The sequence below is a fragment of the Oncorhynchus masou genome, chromosome 16 (genome assembly GCF_036934945.1).
Source record: "Oncorhynchus masou masou isolate Uvic2021 chromosome 16, UVic_Omas_1.1, whole genome shotgun sequence".
Lineage (NCBI taxonomy): Eukaryota > Metazoa > Chordata > Actinopteri > Salmoniformes > Salmonidae > Oncorhynchus > Oncorhynchus masou.
The window spans coordinates 27,558,129-27,573,993 of record NC_088227.1 but is presented as its reverse complement, the minus strand read 5'-3'; the positions used below and the strand labels follow the sequence as shown (position 1 = coordinate 27,573,993).

The 15,865-nt window shown below is 41.5% G+C and overlaps 1 protein-coding gene across 1 annotated transcript in view; it reads right to left on the bottom strand.

Annotated features, from left to right (window-relative positions):
• The window catches only part of LOC135557775 (pleckstrin homology domain-containing family G member 1-like), a 70,865-nt gene that overhangs the window by 24,282 nt on the left and 30,718 nt on the right, over positions 1-15,865 (bottom strand). Inside the window, 2 exon segments of the mRNA XM_064991373.1 lie at positions 11,238-11,307; positions 11,922-12,022. Coding sequence (XP_064847445.1) covers positions 11,238-11,307; positions 11,922-12,022 — 171 coding nt within the window.

Sequence of the window (15,865 nt, the reverse complement as noted above, 5' to 3'; positions counted from 1 at the left end):
TTTACTTTGTTTACAAACATTGGAGTAAAACAAGCTTATATTTTGGTTTCTGATGGGGTACGACAGTTGAACTAAGCTCATGAGGACTTTATAAGTAATATCTTGAAGAATCAGTGGGTACATATCATTAATTTATGAGTACCAAACTGTTTGAAGCAACTTCTGATTGACCCTTTAAAGGCAATGTTGAGCACTATATGCTGTGGACACTGATTTTCCCATCCCCACCCCTTTAATTTGTCCGTTTCCACCTCTCATGCCTCCCTGCACTTCAAAGACATCAGAGGCAGCATGACTTATCAAAGCTGGAATGAACCTCGCTCTCCTCCCTATCCCTTTTTCTCTACCTCCATCACGCTGAATGTCTCTTCTGTTCACACTCTTTCACTCTTGATCACAGTCTCTCACTACTTATGCCATTACATATCTTCTACCATCTCTCCCTCTCTCATGTTCCGTCTCTAGCCCTCTAGCTTTCATATCCCTCCTTCCTTTGTCATCCTCCTCCACTTGCTGTCGAGCATTCACATGACCCTAGAGTTGCGTAACTGATAATAGCCCTGATCCTTGTGTTCATCATGTGTCCATAAATACTCTGGGTTAGGCCAGAAACAGGAAGTGGACAGTTATCACAGGAAACAGCATCATAAACACAGAGGACAGATGACTGGGGAGCTGTCTGGTTCCTGTGGCTCTGCATATGAACACTCATACTCCACAAACACATAAACCGTACACACTCGAGAACAAGAACAAGTGATGCCATCAACACACACGGGCATACAGTCACAAAAGTACAATTATAGAAATACAGCAGAGGCCACACCCTTCTATTCATACCAAAAATAGCTCCCATGCACGCGCACGCACACACACACACACACACACACACACACACACACACACACACACACACACACACACCTTCAAATTTGTGGATTCGGCAATTTCAGCCACACCCGTTGCTGACAGGTGTATAAAACCGAGCACACAGCCATGCAATCTCCATAGCCAAACATTGGTAGTAGAATGGCCTTACTGAAGAACTCAGTGACTTTCAACGTGGCACCGTCATAGGATGCAACAAGTCTGTTCATCACATTTCTGCCCTGCTAAAGCCACCCCAGTCAACTGAAAGTGATGTTATTGTGAAGTGGAAACGTCTAGGAGCAACAAAGGCTCAGCCGCAAAGTGGTAAGCCACACAAGCTCACAGAACGGAACCGGCGAGTGCTGAGGTGCGTACAAATCATCTCACGGAGTTCCAAATGTTCTCTGGAAGCAAGGTCAGCACAATAACTGTTCGTAAGTAGAAATGGGTTTTACTGTCCGAGCAGCCGCACACAAGCTTAAGATCAACATGCGCAATGCCAAGCGTTGGCTTGATAGGTGTAAAGCTCACAGACGTTGGACTCTGCAGCAGTGGAAACACGTTCTCTGGAGTGATGAATCACGCGCTTCACCATCTGGCAGTCTGAAGAACAAATCTGGGTTTGGTAGATGGCAGGAGAACACTACCTGCCCGAATGCATAGTGCCAACTGTAAAGTTCGGTGGAAGAGGAATAATGGTCTTGGGCTGTTTTCAATGGTTCGGGCTAGGCCACTTAGTTTCAGTGAAGGGAAATCTTAATCTTAACTTTGTGGCAACAGTGTGGGGAAGGCCCTTTCCAGTTTCAGCTTGACAATGGCCCCATGCAAAAAAGCGAGGTCCATATAGAAATTATTTGTCGAGATTGGTGTGGAAGAACTTGACTTGCCTGCACACAGCCCTGACCTCAACCCCATTGAACACCAATGGGATGAATTGGAATGCCGACTGCGAGCCAGGCCTAATCGCCCAACATCAGTGACTGACCTCACTAATGCTCGTGGCTGAATGGAAGCAAGTCCCCGCAGCAATGTTCCTACATCTAGTGGAAAGACTTCCCAGAAGAGTGGAGACTTATAGCGGGAACGGGGGGACCAACTCTATATTAATGCCCATTATGTTGGAATGAAATGTTTGAAAAGGCAGGTGTACACAAACTTTCAGTGTACATACATACATACATACATACATACATACATACATACATACATACATACATACATACATACATACATACATACATACTATAGTACACGTGTATGTGTGAACACACACACACACAAACACTGCCTGGAGGTTCTCTGTGAGAAAAGCAGTAAATTGAAGAGCAGGCTTCTCTTTAGTCTCCAACAGTCTGCCACCAGAGCGCCAGCTAAATACAACCAGATGTCCCACCAATACACACACACTCCTAATACACACACTCTCTCCATCCTAACATGTACTCTGTGACCCAAAAACAGCAAACCAGTCACAGAAATAGAACAGATCTATAAAATATTGCCCTTGTAAAAGTAAATGAACTCATCCACTAATAGGGCAGGGTTGAGACCCAGGGCCTCCAGCTTAATGATGAGCTTGGATGGTCTATGGTGTTGAATTCTGAGCTGTAGTCAATGAACAGCATTCTAACATAAGTAGTCCTCTTATCCAGATGTGTGCAGTGTGATGGCGATTGCATCGTCTTTGGACCTGTTGGGGCGGTATGCAAACTGAAGTGGGTCTAGGGTGGCAGGTAAGGTGGAGGTGATATGATCCTTGACTAGTCTCTCAAAGCATTTCATGATGACAGAAGGTGAGTGCTCCGGGGCGATAGTCATTTATTTCAGTTACCTTTGCCATCTTGGGTACAGGAAAAATGGTGGCCATCTTGAAGCATGTGGGGATAGAAGACTGGGATAGGGAGCGATTGAATATGTCCGTAAACACAAAAGCCAGTTGGTCTGCGCATGCTCTGAGGACCCGGCTAGGGATGCGGTCTGGGCCAGCAGTGCTGTGGGGGTTAACACGTTTAAATGTCTAACTCACGACGGCTACAGAGAAGGAGAGGGGGCCCGCAGTCCTTGTTAGCAAGCAGTGTCGGTGGAACTGTAATTATCCTTAAAGCAGGCAAAGAAGCTGTTTAGTTTGTCTGGAAGCAATTCGTTGTTGTCCGTGACGTGGCTAGTTTTCTTTTTGTAGTCTGTAATTGCTTGTAGATCCTGCCACATACGCCTCATGTCTGAGCCGTTGAATTGCAACTCCACTTTGTCCCTGTAACGACATTTTGCTTGTTTGATTGCCTTGTAGAGAGAATAACTACACTGTTAATAACTACACGGCCATATTCCCAGTCCTCTTTCCATGGTTAAATGCAGTGGTTCGCTCTTTCAGTGTTGCACAAATTCCTTCCATCCATCTATGGTTTTTGTTTAGGGTAGGTTTCTAATAGTCACAGTGGTGGCTAATAATCACAACCCGGTGGCTATACCGACTCAGACAACATATCCGGAGAGAGCCATGTTTCCGTGAAACAGAGAATGTTACAATCTCTGATGTCTCTCTGGAAGGCAACCCTTGCCCTAATTTCATCCACCTTGGTGTCTAGAAACTGGACATTGGTGAGGAGTATACAAGTGTGGTTCCCACCGTGAAGCATGGACGAGGAGATGTGATGGTACTTTGCTGGTGACACTGTCAGAGATTTATTTATGATTCAATGCAAACTTAACCAGCATGGCTACCGCAGCATTCTGCAGCGATACACCATCCCATCTGGTTTGTGCTTAGTGGGACAATCATTTGTTTTTCAACAGAACAATCACCCAAAACACACCTCCAGGCTGTGTAAGGGCTATTTGACCAAGAAAGAGTGTCGGAGTGCTGCATCAGATGACCTTGCCTCCACAATCACCCGACCTCAACCCAATTGAGATTATTTTGAATGAATTGGACTGCGGAGTGAAGGGAAAGCTGCCAACAAGTGCTCAGCATATGTGGGCACTCCTTCAAGACTGTTAGAAAAGCATTCCTCATGAAGCTGGTTAAGAGAGTGTGCAAAGCTGTCATCAAGGGGAAGGGTGGCTACTTTGAAGAATCTAAATTATATTTAGATTTTGTCAACACTTTTTTGGTTAATACATGATTCCCATGTGTGTTATTTCATAGTTTTGATGTCTTCACTATTATTCTACAATGTAGAAAATAGTAAAAATAAAGAAAAACCCTTGAGAGTCCAAACTTTTGACTGGTTTGCGCACATCCACGCACACACACCATCCAAAGTATATCCAGTACATTGGGTCCTCCTGATTGAGTCCAAAACCACAGCATATATATATATATATATATTGTGTTTGTATCTATCTATCTATCTATATCTATATCTATATCTATATATATATATATATATATATATATATCTATATCTATATATATATATATATATATATATATATCTATATCTATATATATATATATCTACAGTGCCTTGCGAAAGTATTCGGCCCCCTTGAACTTTGCGACCTTTTGCCACATTTCAGGCTTCAAACATAAAGATATAAAACTGTATTTTTTTGTGAAGAATCAACAACAAGTGGGACACAATCATGAAGTGGAACGACATTTATTGGATATTTCAAACTTTTTTAACAAATCAAAAACTGAAAAAATGGGTGCAAAATTATTCAGCCCCTTTACTTTCAGTGCAGCAAACTCTCTCCAGAAGTTCAGTGAGGATCTCTGAATGATCCAATGTTGACCTAAATGACTAATGATGATAAATACAATCCACCTGTGTGTAATCAAGTCTCCTGCACTGTGATAGTCTCAGAGGTCCGTTAAAAGCACAGAGAGCATCATGAAGAACAAGAAACACACCAGGCAGGTCCGAGATACTGTTGTGAAGAAGTTTAAAGCCGGATTTGGATACAAAAAGATTTCCCAAGCTTTAAACATCCCAAGGAGCACTGTGCAAGCGATAATATTGAAATGGAAGGAGTATCAGACCACTGCAAATCTACCAAGACCTGGCCGTCCCTCTAAACTTTCAGCTCATACAAGGAGAAGACTGATCAGAGATGCAGCCAAGAGGCCCATGATCACTCTGGATGAACTGCAGAGATCTACAGCTGAGGTGGGAGACTCTGTCCATAGGACAACAATCAGTCGTATATTGCACAAATCTGGCCTTTATGGAAGAGTGGCAAGAAGAAAGACATTTCTTAAAGATATCCATAAAAAGTGTCATTTAAAGTTTGCCACAAGCCACCTGGGAGACACACCAAATATGTGGAAGAAGGTGCTCTGGTCAGATGAAACCAAAATTGAACTTTTTGGCAACAATGCAAAACGTTATGTTTGGCGTAAAAGCAACACAGCTCATCACCCTGAACACACCATCTCCACTGTCAAACATGGTGGTGGCAGCATCAAGGTTTGGGCCTGCTTTTCTTCAGCAGGGACAGGGAAGATGGTTAAAATTGATGGGAAGATGGATGGAGCCAAATACAGGACCATTCTGGAAGAAAACCTGATGGAGTCTGCAAAAGACCTGAGACTGGGACGGAGATTTGTCTTCCAACAAGACAATGATCCAAAACATAAAGCAAAATCTACAATGGAATGGTTCAAAAATAAACATATCCAGGTGTTAGAATGGCCAAGTCCAGACCTGAATCCAATCGAGAATCTGTGGAAAGAACTGAAAACTGCTGTTCACAAATGCTCTCCATCCAACCTCACTGAGCTCGAGCTGTTTTGCAAGGAGGAATGGGAAAAAAAATTCAGTCTCTCGATGTGCAAAACTGATAGAGACATACCCCAAGCGACTTACAGCTGTAATCACAGCAAAAGGTGGCGCTACAAAGTATTAACTTAAGGGGGCTGAATAATTTTGCACGCCCAATTTTTCAGTTTTTGATTTGTTAAAAAAGTTTGAAATATCCAATAAATGTCGTTCCACTTCATGATTGTGTCCCACTTGTTGTTGATTCTTCACAAAAAAATACAGTTTTATATCTTTATGTTTCAAGCCTGAAATGTGGCAAAAGGTTGCAAAGTTCAAAGGGGCCGAATACTTTCTTAAGGCACTGTATATCCATCCATCCATCCATCCATCCATCCATCCATACATCCATACATCCATACATACATACATATATGCTATTTAGCAGATGCTTTTATCCAAAGCGACTTGGGTGGCCCCGGGAAAATTGAACCCACTACCCTGGCATGTCAAATGCCATGCTCCAACAACTGAGCTACAAAGGACCACAGTAGAAACCCTGACATCAGAGACCTGGCCGTGTGGTGCCAGGACAAGTACCTCTCCCTCAACCTGATCAAGACAAAGGAGATGATTGTGGACTACAGGAAAAGTGGAGTCCACAATTAGAGGAGCAGGTTGACAGCTTCAAGTTCCTTGGTGTCCACATCACCAACAAACGATCATGGTCCAAACACAATAAGACAGTCGTGAAGAAGGCACGACAAAACCTATTCCCCCTCAGGAGACTGAGAAGTTTTGGCATGGGTCCTCAGATCCTCAAAAAGTTTTACAGCTGCACCATCGAGAGCATGGTATCACTGCCTGGTATGGTAACTGCTCAGCCTCCGACCGCAAGGCACTACAGAGGGGAGTGTGTATGGCCCAGTATGTCACTGGGGCCAAGCTTCCTGCCATCCAGGACTTCTATACCAGGCGGTGTCAGAGGAAGGCCCTAAAATTGTCAAAGACTCCAGCTACCCAAGTCATAGACAGTTCTCTCTGCTGCCGCACGGCAAGTGGTACCAGGGTGCAAAGTCAAGGTCCAAAAGGCTTCTCAACAGCTTCTACCCCCAAGCCATAAGACTCCTGAACAGCTAATCAAAGGGCTACCCAGACCCCTCTTTTACGCTGCTGCTACTCTGTTTATTATCCATGCATAGTCACTTTAACTCTACCTACATGTACCTATTACCTAGACTAACTGGCACATTGTACCGGTATAGCCTCACTAGTGTTATTTTACTGCTGCTCATTAATTATTTGTTACCTTTATTTTCATATATGCATATACACACACACACACACACATACATAAATACACACACATATATATATATATATATATATATATATATATATATATACACACACACACATATATATACACAACTGAAGTCGGAAGTTTACATACACTTAGGTTGAAGTCATTAAAACTCGTATTCAACCACTCCACAAATGTCTTGTTAACAAACTATAGTTCTGGCAAGTCGGTTAGGACATCTACTTTGTGCATGACACAAGTAATTTTTTCAACAATTGTTTAAAGACAGATTTCGCATAATTCACTGTATCCCAATTCCAGAGGCTCAGAAGTGTACATACACTAAGTTGACTGTGTCTTTAAACAGCTTGGAAAATTCCAGAAAATTATGTCATGGCTTTAGAAGCTCCGATAGGCTAATTGACATTGTCTGAGTCAATTGCAGGTGTACCTGTGGATGTATTTCAAGGCCTACCTTCAAACTCAGTGCCTCTTTGCTTGACATCATGGGAAAATCAAACGAAATCAGCCAAGACCCCAGAAAATAAATTGTAGACCTCCACAAGTCTGGTTCATCTTTAGGAGCAATTTCCAAATGCCTGAAGGTACCACGTTCATCTGTACAAATAATAGTTCGCAAGTATAAACACCATGGGACCACGCTGCCATCATACCGCTCAGGAAGGAGACGCGTTCTGTCTACTAGAGAGGAACATACCAGAACAGCAGCAAAGGACCTTGTGAAGATGCTGGAGGAAACAGGTATAAAATTATCTATATCCACAGTAAAGCGAGTCGTATATTGACATAACCTGAAAGTCCGCTCAGCAAGGAAGAAGCCACTGCTCCAAAACTGCCATAAAAAAGCCAGACTACAGTTTGCAACTACACGTAGGGACAAAGAACATACTTTTTGGAGAAATGTCCTCTGGTCTGATGAAACAAAAACAGAACTGTTTGGCAATAATAACCATCATTATGTTTGGATAACAAAGTCAAGGTAGTGGAGTGGCCATCACAAAGACCTGACCTCAATCCTATAGAAAAGTTGTGGGCAGAACTGAAAAAGCGTGTGCGAGCAAGGATTCCTACAAGCCTGACTCAGTTACACCAGCTCTGTCAGGAGGAAGTTTAAATTGTTTAAGGCAATGCTACCAAATACTAATTGAGTGTAAGTAAACTTCTGACCCACTGGGAATGTGATGAAATAAATAAAAGCTGAAATAAATCTCTATTATTCTGACATTTAACATTCTTAAAATAAAGTTGTGATCTTAACTGACCTAAGACAGGGAATTTTTACTAGGATTAAATGTCAGGAATTGTGAAAAACTGAGTTTAAATGTATTTGGCTAAGGTGTATGTAAAACGTCCGACTTCACCTGTATGGAAAATATATATATTATTTATTTGTACTGAACACTTTTTTTCTTAACTTCTTAAAGCATCGTTGGTTAAGGGCTTGTAAGTAAGCATTTCACTGTATGGTCTACACCTGTTGTATTCGGCGCATGTGACAAATAAAGTTTGATAATACAGCAAGGCAGAGATGGAATCTGTGATTTCTGCTTATCTTTGATCTGTGAGGACATTTTCTAAATTACATTACCAATCACTCCTGATACAACATAGATATAGATTAATAGTAGGGACATTTTGTATTCGAATACTTGTGTGAATATTCATTTCTACGGGAATGTTTATATATTCCCATTTTAAACAGATTAACAATGAAAAGGTGTTTTCTAAATTAGATTCAAATATCCATGTGACGTTGTTACATTCAAAGATATACCATGACATTTCTAATTATTAATTAAATAAAACAAAAACCTTTCCAATGTAGTTATGACAAGCATGGTGCCTTCACGTGCGTAGCTTGTTGTTTATCTTGGCCAAAGAGGCTCAAGATAAATGTGTAGCAAGTGGAGTGAGAGTTCACTAATGCAATACAAGATGGAATCAAATCTTAGTGAAATGAGAAGGAGTAGGCTATAAAAAGCAACCAATCAGTATAGCTGTTGTTTTATCTAAATGGGGTTGGAGAGAAAGCACAGCATGTGGCCTCAATTACCCTGGCTTGCTATAGCTGGCTTTGCTATTTAGCTAGCTTCTCTAGGCTACTCCAGTCAAGACAGGCACTGTTATATGGGATGATAAATAACATTGTGGTTGCTACAAGTTAGCTATTCTTGGCTGTAGCCGAGTCGCCTTGGCATCTCTTTCCTTCCGTCTGCTCGCTACACACACAACATGTACTTTGAATATGCAACAATTCAGGATACTATTCGAACAGTGAAATTGTTTAAAACCCCCCATCCCTAATTAATAGTGAAGTTTAGATAATCTCAGAACAGCAAGGCAGAGACGGAACCTGAGGATTTCTGCTGAGGTACCATAGATTTAGATATAGTACATCAGACTGTGCTGCTCATCATTATTATGTTCAGACTAAACCATTATGGGGTGTTATATAGTAATTGGTTTTGCTTCTGTATCGACCGGCTGGCATGCTGAGGGGTCTAGACTGGCGAGAGGAGCTATGGGTTAGGAGATCAGCTAAACGCTGAAGAGGACTGAAGAGGAAAGATTTTTTTCTACCAGATGATAAAACATTATGATCTTGTTTTAATTGCACAACAGTGGTGCAGTCAGCATGTAGAGACCCATAAAGACTAGGCTGCTTACTCAACACATTTCACTGAAAGCAGGGTAAGGAACATAAGGACAGATAGACGATTACCTCCAAGAGGAGGAGGGAGGGAGGGATTTATTAGAGTTGTGACTCTAAGTTGGGGGGGATTGTCTGCAATGAACAGGCAGTTGTCTGGCTACTGACCCAACACCAATTCATGACCCACACACACACTACAATAATCAGGGAACGTTTCTAAAACGCACGCAACCTCTATTGTATGGTCACGTAACAGTGATGGCACACACTACTTTGGATAACTGCAATCAAAAGAATGCGCAGGATTGAAGCTGTACTAAATATGTAAGTAAACACACATTTAACACGTGTAAAGTGACTGTGATAAGGCCACCTACAAACCACGGAGGCCCTTGATTCATTAATAGTGTATTGTAAAATATACTAAAGAAAAATACAAAACGCAACATGTAAAGTCAGCTTCATGTTTCATGAGCTGAAATAAAAGATCCCAGAAATGTTCCATACGCACAAAAAACGTCTTTCTCTTAATTGTTGTGCACAAATTTGTTAACATCCCTGTTAGTGAGGATTTCTCCTTAACCAAGATAATCCATCCACCTGACAGGTGTGGCATATCAAGAAACTGATTAAACAGCATGATCATTGCACAGGTGCACCTTGTGCTAGGGACAATAAAAGGCCACACTAAAATATATAGTTTTGTCACACAACACAATGTTGTCGCAAGATTTGAGGGAGCGTGCAATTGGCATGCTGACTGCAGGAATGTCCACCAGAGTTGTTGCCAAATCAATTTTGAATTCAGACTGTAAAGCAACAACATGTGGATTAAGTCAAGGGGTATGAATACTTTTGAAGTGATTTATTGTGGTATGGGGATGATGAATATGTGGAGCACGGACTGGGTAACTATACAAATTCAACAAGAGCACTATCGTACACACTGGCACAGACCGCAGTGAAATGACTAGTGTGTTTGTGCATGTCCAGACTGATAAACTCTGGTTACAGACAGATTACTGTGTACTTATGGTGGTATTGGTAGAGATATGTCTGTTGAGTAAGTGTTAGTATGCAGTTATCATGAAATAGAATGATTTAATGTAGAAAAGGATTGGAAAGACCAAACACAGTTACACAGTTACACACACACAGAGAGATAAGAGAGGAGAATATTTTTTATCTCAGGTGTTGAAGTATTACCATTAGCCCTCACCAGTAAATGGTGACTAGACATTTTGCCGGCCTTTAAATTTCCTCAGAAATTGTGCTTCTCTGTATGATGAAGTACAATTTTGGTTAGTTTGTAACCTAAATAATGTTGTGTGTGTTACCAGTCTTGCCTGGCCCTGAGCTTAGAGGAGAGAGGCTCTCTATTCGGGAACATCCGAGACATCTAGGGACGGCAGGGTAGCCTAGTGGTTAGAGCGTTGGACTAGTAACCGGAAGGTTGCAAGTTCAAACCCCCGAGCTGACAAGGTACAAATCTGTCGTTCTGCCCCTGAACAGGCAGTTAACCCACTGTTCCTAGGCCGTCATTGAAAACAAGAATTTGTTCTTAACTGACTTGCCTAGTTAAATAAAGGTTAAAAAAAAATGTTCTGGAGTGTTTTTTGTTCCGAACCAGCTGTTCAGACAGGCTTCAACAAGAAAGAAAAAGAGAAAAGAAGAGAAAGAGACCTACCTTAGCTACGAAACACTCTGCAATGGCCACAGGGTCCGAATTACACTTTTCCAGGTCATGAAGCAGATCTCTGTAAACCCCAAAAATGATCACATCAGCATATCAGTACTTTAACCACTTGCACACCACACACTTAATTCAATCATTGGAATACAAACTGAGAGTTACACACTTACCAAACTGCTCTTTGTTATAAACAGCAAAAATGTTCATGAACAAATATAACTTAGGACACAGTATTAGGTCCTAGGGTACTCTGCTTACAACAAAAAGTCACTTCCGTGAATTGAAATAGGTTGTGTGTGTGTGCTCTTATTGGTTGATGGATATATGGTCAACTGGTGTAGCCATTGTTACATGTCTAGGGAATGAGGTCATTGTGACGGTTTGTAAGGAGTTTGTGTCAAACCAAACTCCCCCACTATGTGAATTCTCCCTAGGTTTTTCTCTCCCTCCCTCTGTTGCTGTGTGTCGATTGGTCACTGGCCCCCTCACACATCGACAGGTGAGACAAACTGTCCTCATTCTGTAGATTCTTTGGATACTGCACTATGTATGTATGTATGTATGTATGTATGTATGTATGTATGTATGTATGTATGTATGTATGTATGTATGTATGTATGTATGTGTGTATGTGTGTATGTGTGTATGTATGTATGTATGTGTGTGTGTGGTGTTTACCTGTTGAAGTGGTAGATGTCTCGGATGTTCCCGAATAGAGAGCCTCTTTCCTCTAAGCTCAGTGCCAGGCAAGACTGGTTACTGATACACTCCAGGTAATCCTACAGAGAGAGAAACAATGTATGTGACTTTATGCAATTGTACTTTCGACTTCTAAATGTATGGTTTTTGAAATACATTGCCAATTACAGAATATATTTCATGCCAATAAAGCATATTGAATTGAGTGAAAGTGAGCGAGAGCAACAGACAGACACAGAGAAAGAGAGAGAGAGAGACAGCGACAGAGAGATATGGAAAGAGCAAGAGGGACAGCAAGAGGCAGCAACAGACAGACACGGAGAGAGCAAGGTTAGTTATGAACCCCACATCAAAGTGTTTTGAGGAATATCGCAACAAGTCATGTGAGAGGGACAGTATGACTGACATGCTCCCTGGCGTCATTCTACCAACCCCCCACCAACAACGCACTCTGAACACACACTATGAACACACTCTCCACTTAAAAACACAGCATCGTAAACATGTTGAGACCACATACACTTCTCACACGTATTCAACACACATTCAATCTGCTTTAGACGAAGAGCATTCTAATCTAGTAAAACAACTGGGCCCACAGCCCACTTCTCCCTGACTTCAGTCCCGTCTTAACCCACCTACTTAACTAGAGACTATTCAGTGTGTACTCCTCTTTGTCCAGATGGCTGTTTGACCAGCACAGCAAAATGTCTAAGGGCCTACAGTATTCACAGATGGACAGTGTCCAAAGCTAATAGGATAGGATACACTGGTGAGAGGCTTGTAGAGAAGTGTTTCAGGAACTGAGGCTGTGTCTGTTCAAACAGTATCTTATCTCACCATCTCAGCCATCAGTCATGACATGTTCAGCTACCAATAGTGATTATACGCCTCAGCATTCTCTCCACGCGTACACAGACATGGTACCGCACTCGCGCGCACACACACACACAAACTGTCTCTCCCTCATCCTGTTTCTCCTCTCGATATCATTGACAGATGGGATAAGTACATTCTACAGTTGAAGTCGGACGTTTACATACACTTCGCTTGGAGTCAGTAAAACTCGTTTTCAACCACTCCACAAATTTCTTGTTAACAAACTAGTTTCAGCAAGTCGGTTCGGACATCTACTTTGTGCATGACAAGTAATTTCCATTCACCCAATTCCATTGGGTCAGAAGTTTACATACACCAAGTTGACTGTGCCTTTCAACAGCTTGGAAAATTCCAGAAAATTATGTAATGGCTTTAGAAGCTTCTGATAGGCTAATTGACATAATTTGAGTCAATTGGAGGTGTACCTGTGGATGTATTTCAAGGCCTACCTTTAAACTCAGTGCCTCCTTGTTGACAACATGGGAAAATCAAAAGAAATCAGCCAAGACCCCAGAAAAAAAATTGTAGACCTCCACAAGTCTGGCTGTCATACTGCTCAGTGAGGAGATGCATTCTGTCTCCTAGAGATGAACGTACTTTGATGCGAAAAGTGCAAATCAATACCAGAACCACAGCAAAGGACCTTGTGAAGATGCTGGAGGAAACAGGTACAAAAGTATCTATATCCACAGTAAAACGAGTCCTATATCGACCTGAAAGGCTGCTCAGCAAGAAAGAAGCCACTGATCCAAAACCACCATAAAAAAGCCAGACTACGGTCTGCAACTGCACATGGTGACAAATGTCATACTTTTTGGAGAAATGTCATCTGGTCTGATGAAACAAAAATAGAACTGTTTGGCCATAATGACCATTGTTATGTTTGGAGGAAAAAGGGGGAGGCCTGTAAGCCAAAGAACACCATCCCAACCGTGAAGCACGGGGGTAGCAGCATCATGTTGTGGGGGTGCTATGCTGCAGGAGGGACTGGTGCACTTCACAAAATAGATGGCTTCATGAGGTAGGAAAATTATGTGGATATATTGAAGCAACATTTAAGACATCAGTCAGGAAGTTAAAGCTTGGTCGCAAATGGGTCTTCCAAATGGACAATCATGCTTCCAAAATTGTGGCAAAATGGCTTAAGGACAACAAAGACAAGGTATTGGAGTGGCCATCACAAAGCCCTGACCTCAATCCTATAGACAATTTGTGGGCAGAACTGAAAAAGCGTGTGCGAGCAACGAGGCCTACAAACCTGACTCGGTTACACCAGCTCTGTCAGGAGGAATGGGCCAAAATTCACCCAACTTATTGTGGGAAGCTTGTGGAAGGCTACGCAAAAAGTTTTACTCAAATTAAACAATTTAACCTGTTGAGTGTAGGGCGCAGTATTTTGATGTTTGGATGAAAAACAAACCTAAATGAAACTGCCTATTTCTCAGGCCCAGAATCTAGAATATGCATATAATTGTCAGATTAGGATAGAAAACAATCTAAAGTTTCCAAAACTGTCCAAATATTGTCTGTTGAGTATAAATATAACTGATATTGCAGGAGGAAAATCCAACAGGGAAGTGCCTAAGAGAAACTAATCTCCCTGTTCCATTGCATGCCTTCCCTCCATTTAAAGGGATATCAACCAGATTCCTTTCCTTATGGCTTCCACATGGTGTTAACAGTCTTTAGACATAGTTTCAGGCTTTTATTCTGAAAAAATGAGCGAGAAGGATCACATCGTGTCAGTGGATGGCTGGGTGCCAGCAGAGTTTTACATGCGCAACAGCTTGAAGCAGACCTTTTCTCTCTCTCTCCTATTGAAAAAGCTACGGTCCGGTTGAAATATTATCGAATATTTATTGTAAAAACAACCTTAAGATTGATTATAAAAAACGTTTGACATGTTTCTACGAACTTTATGGGTACTACTTGGAATTTTCGTCTGCCCGTCATGTCCGTCATGTCCTGCGCCAACCATAATCTACTATTATTCTGACAGTTCACATTCTTAAAATAAAGTGGTGACCCTAACTGACCTAAGACAGGGAATTTTTTACTAGGATTAATAGTCAGGAATTGTGAAAAACTGAGTTTAAATGTATTTGGCTAAGGTGTATGTAAACTTCCGACTTCAACTGTTTATCTGCCAGGTTTGGGGGTTAGAGTTTTGGCTTTAATTTAGGATAATGGTAGGTGGTGGAGTCACGGTAAGAGACCAGGATAATGTTTAGGGTTTGGGTTGTCAATCAACACAGCCTAGTCTGAGCCTGATCACTAGAGGTCGACTGATTAATCGGAATGGGCGATTAATTAGGGCCGATTTCAAGTTTTCATAACAATCGGAAATCGGTATTTTTGGACGCCGTTTTTTATTTTTTTATTTATTTAACGAGGCAAGTCAGTGAAGAACACATTCTTATTTTCAATGACGGCCTAGGAACGGTGGGTTAACTGCCTTGTTCTGGGGCAGAACAACTGATTTTTTACCTTGTCAGCTCAGGGATTCAATCTTGCAACTTTACGGTTAATTAGTCCAATGCTCTAACCACCTGCCTCACGAGGAACCTGCCTGTTACACGAATGCAGTAAGAAGCCAAGGAAAGTTGCTAGCTAGCATTAAACTCATCTTATAAAAAAAAAATCAATCATAATCACTAGTTAAACTAGTAATATCACCAACCATGTGTAGTTATATTACTAGTTTATCTAGCGTGTCCTGCGTTGCATATAATCGATGCAGTGCGCATTCGCGAAAAAGGACTGTCGTTGCTCCAACGTGTACCTATCCATAAACATCAATGCCTTTCTTAAAATCAATACACAGAAGTATATATTTTTAAACCTGCATATTTAGCTAAAAGAAAGGTTAGCAGGCAATATTAACCAGGTGAAATTGTGTCAATTATCTTGCGTTCATTGCACGCAGAGTCAAGGTATATGCAATAGTTTGGGCCGCCTGGCTCGTTGCGAACTAATTTGGCAGAATTTTTACTTAATTATGACATAACATTGAAGGTTGTGCAATGTAACAGCAATATTTAGAC